The sequence below is a fragment of the Arachis ipaensis genome, chromosome B05 (assembly GCF_000816755.2).
Source record: "Arachis ipaensis cultivar K30076 chromosome B05, Araip1.1, whole genome shotgun sequence".
Classification (NCBI taxonomy): Eukaryota; Viridiplantae; Streptophyta; class Magnoliopsida; order Fabales; family Fabaceae; genus Arachis; species Arachis ipaensis.
The window spans coordinates 8,715,739-8,718,079 of record NC_029789.2 but is presented as its reverse complement, the minus strand read 5'-3'; the positions used below and the strand labels follow the sequence as shown (position 1 = coordinate 8,718,079).

The following is a 2,341-nucleotide window of genomic DNA, read 5'->3' as shown; positions in this document are numbered from 1 at the left end:
AGAATTAGAAGTGAGATTCGAATTCAAAATCTCTAAGTGAAGGATAAAAAGACTATATCATTTGAGTTATAGCTCGTTGAGTAATTTTTATTGTACACTTAACATTATTGAAATATTATATAATTGTCCATTTGCCATTTGGTAACAATTGGGATTTTATGAGCAAGTTGCAAAGAGAAGGGGCTGATTTAATTTGGAAATAAAAGGAAATTAAATGGGATTAATTTTATACCGCATAAAGAAAACATAAATGTATTTACAACTTATTTTATTGGAAGACCATAACAATGACTTTTTTCTTATAATTTTCTAGAAAAATACTTAATCGATATACAAATTAAAAGAAAAGAAATTGCGCTAAAAATAACTGAAAAAAACAGTTCGTGAGCATGGCTCAGAATACTGAATTGCATAAACGTTGAATGTAATTAAAAATAATAATAATAATTATTATTATTTACGTGAGAGGCTAAGTCTAAAGTAAGGTTTTTGATTAGAAGAGAGAGTTTAATGAAATGGAAGTAGTTAGAAGCAAAATTAGATAAGGGTTGTTAGGTATTATTACCTTGATCTCATCATCCTCACTCATAAGCCATTTTGATTTTGTTGTGGAGAGAGAGAAAGAAGAAGGTCTAGGATTAGGAAAGGGGAGGGGCTGGCGGTGGAGCCTGCATAGCAACAATGCAAAGCACCCTAACATTCCGTTTGTAAAAACTGTAAACCGTTGTTGTTACCAGAATCCCCATAAATCGTAGCCCCCATCAGTGGCCGCACCAGAAAATGACTTCTCCATGTTCGTCTCATCATTGTTTTTGATTGATTTGTTTGTTGTAATCCCTAATATCAAAAGACGTAGCCATGCGGTGGTTACCATCGAATATATTCACCCCTCCTCATCCTCATTCCTCCTCTTCTTCTACTTCACATTCTCCTTCTTCTTCGCTTTCATCTTCGCCGTCCAATGCTCCGCCACCTGCTTTGTCAGCATTTCCATCCAGTGGCCGAACGCTGCAGACATCCACGTCCACTTCGTCCCTAACGGACCTTCTCCACCCGAGGAAGAAACCTTCCCAGGACTGGACCCGCCGCGCCTGGATCTTCGGATGCGGGATAAGGTCCTCACAAGATGATGACCTGGACGACGACGACTCCGACGCCGTTGTTCCCATGGCTCGTTCCAAAAGCATCAACGACCGCTCCTATACACGATCCCAAACCTCATCTTCCACTTCCTCCGCGATTACTGTTGCTCCTCAGCCCTTGCCCTTGCCGGAGGGGCTCTCCTTCCACCGCGGATACCGCCATAGCTCCGTTGAACGACGTTCGCCATCTCCAAAGCGCCACGCCACCGGGAACAACTTTTTCTCCTCCTCCTACAAAGGCCTTGACGAACGCGAACTTCGAGTCGATGCCCTAATCATCGATTCTGTCCCCGTCTCCAATCCCTATCCTCCCATGCGAAGGTAGTTCTCATTCTCGTACAATAGATTTGAATGAATTGTGCCTTAGATTTTTAAGCCTTGTATTGTTATTTGGAAACAGTGTATTTGCGAGCACAAGAAACAGCAATGATTCGATGGAAAGAAGAGTGCCAGGTGTAGGACCACAAGAAAACGGTGGTTATGGAGGAGGAGATAACAACCAGAGGATGAGCGTGTCATCGTCAAAGAGTGCTCCCGGTAGCCTCTTTGAAAGCCCAACATTAAGTCCACAGAACATGAGAAACGATGACTTTGTTCCGTACCATTACACGCCACCAAAACATAACCATTTCTGGTCTGCACCTGAGATCATAGGAGGAGGAGGAGGAGGATTCTTTGATTTGTCTCCAAAGGGGATGGATGCTAACAGCAATAATTCTCCCCACCACAGTCCAAAGGGAACCTTGACCCCACGCCATGGCAACTCCAAAAGCCCAACAAGACCTTCTTCCCCCATACAGACCTTGTCCATTGACAACTTCAAACCTCAAGCTAGCTTTCGCCGCGATGTTATTATTGGCCCTATCAACAATGTTCATCCCTTACCCTTGCCTCCTCCCACGGCCTTGACTTCACCAACTGCTACTCATGCACAGTCCCAAGCTAGCAGAAATGAATCCTGTTCAATGCAGAGCCAATGGCAAAAGGGAAAACTCATTGGTCGAGGTACCTTTGGAAGCGTCTATGTCGCTACCAATAGAGAAACTGGAGCATTGTGCGCAATGAAAGAAGTAGAAATATTTGCTGATGATCCAAAATCTAAAGAGTGTATAAAACAGTTAGAGCAGGTAGGTTTGTTTGATTTGTTATCCAATGTTTCATGACTCTGTTTCCTGGTTATTCATTATTTTATCTTACTG

At 42.6% G+C, this 2,341-nt stretch overlaps 1 protein-coding gene across 1 annotated transcript in view; it reads left to right on the top strand.

Moving 5' to 3' along the window:
* LOC107642795 (mitogen-activated protein kinase kinase kinase 5-like) overlaps window positions 484-2,341 on the top strand; it is a 3,343-nt gene continuing 1,485 nt past the window's right edge. The window contains exons 1-2 of the mRNA XM_016346268.2: window positions 484-1,463; window positions 1,543-2,270. Coding sequence (XP_016201754.1) covers window positions 859-1,463; window positions 1,543-2,270 — 1,333 coding nt within the window. The 5' untranslated portion in view covers window positions 484-858. The remainder of the gene's footprint in view (window positions 1,464-1,542; window positions 2,271-2,341) is intronic.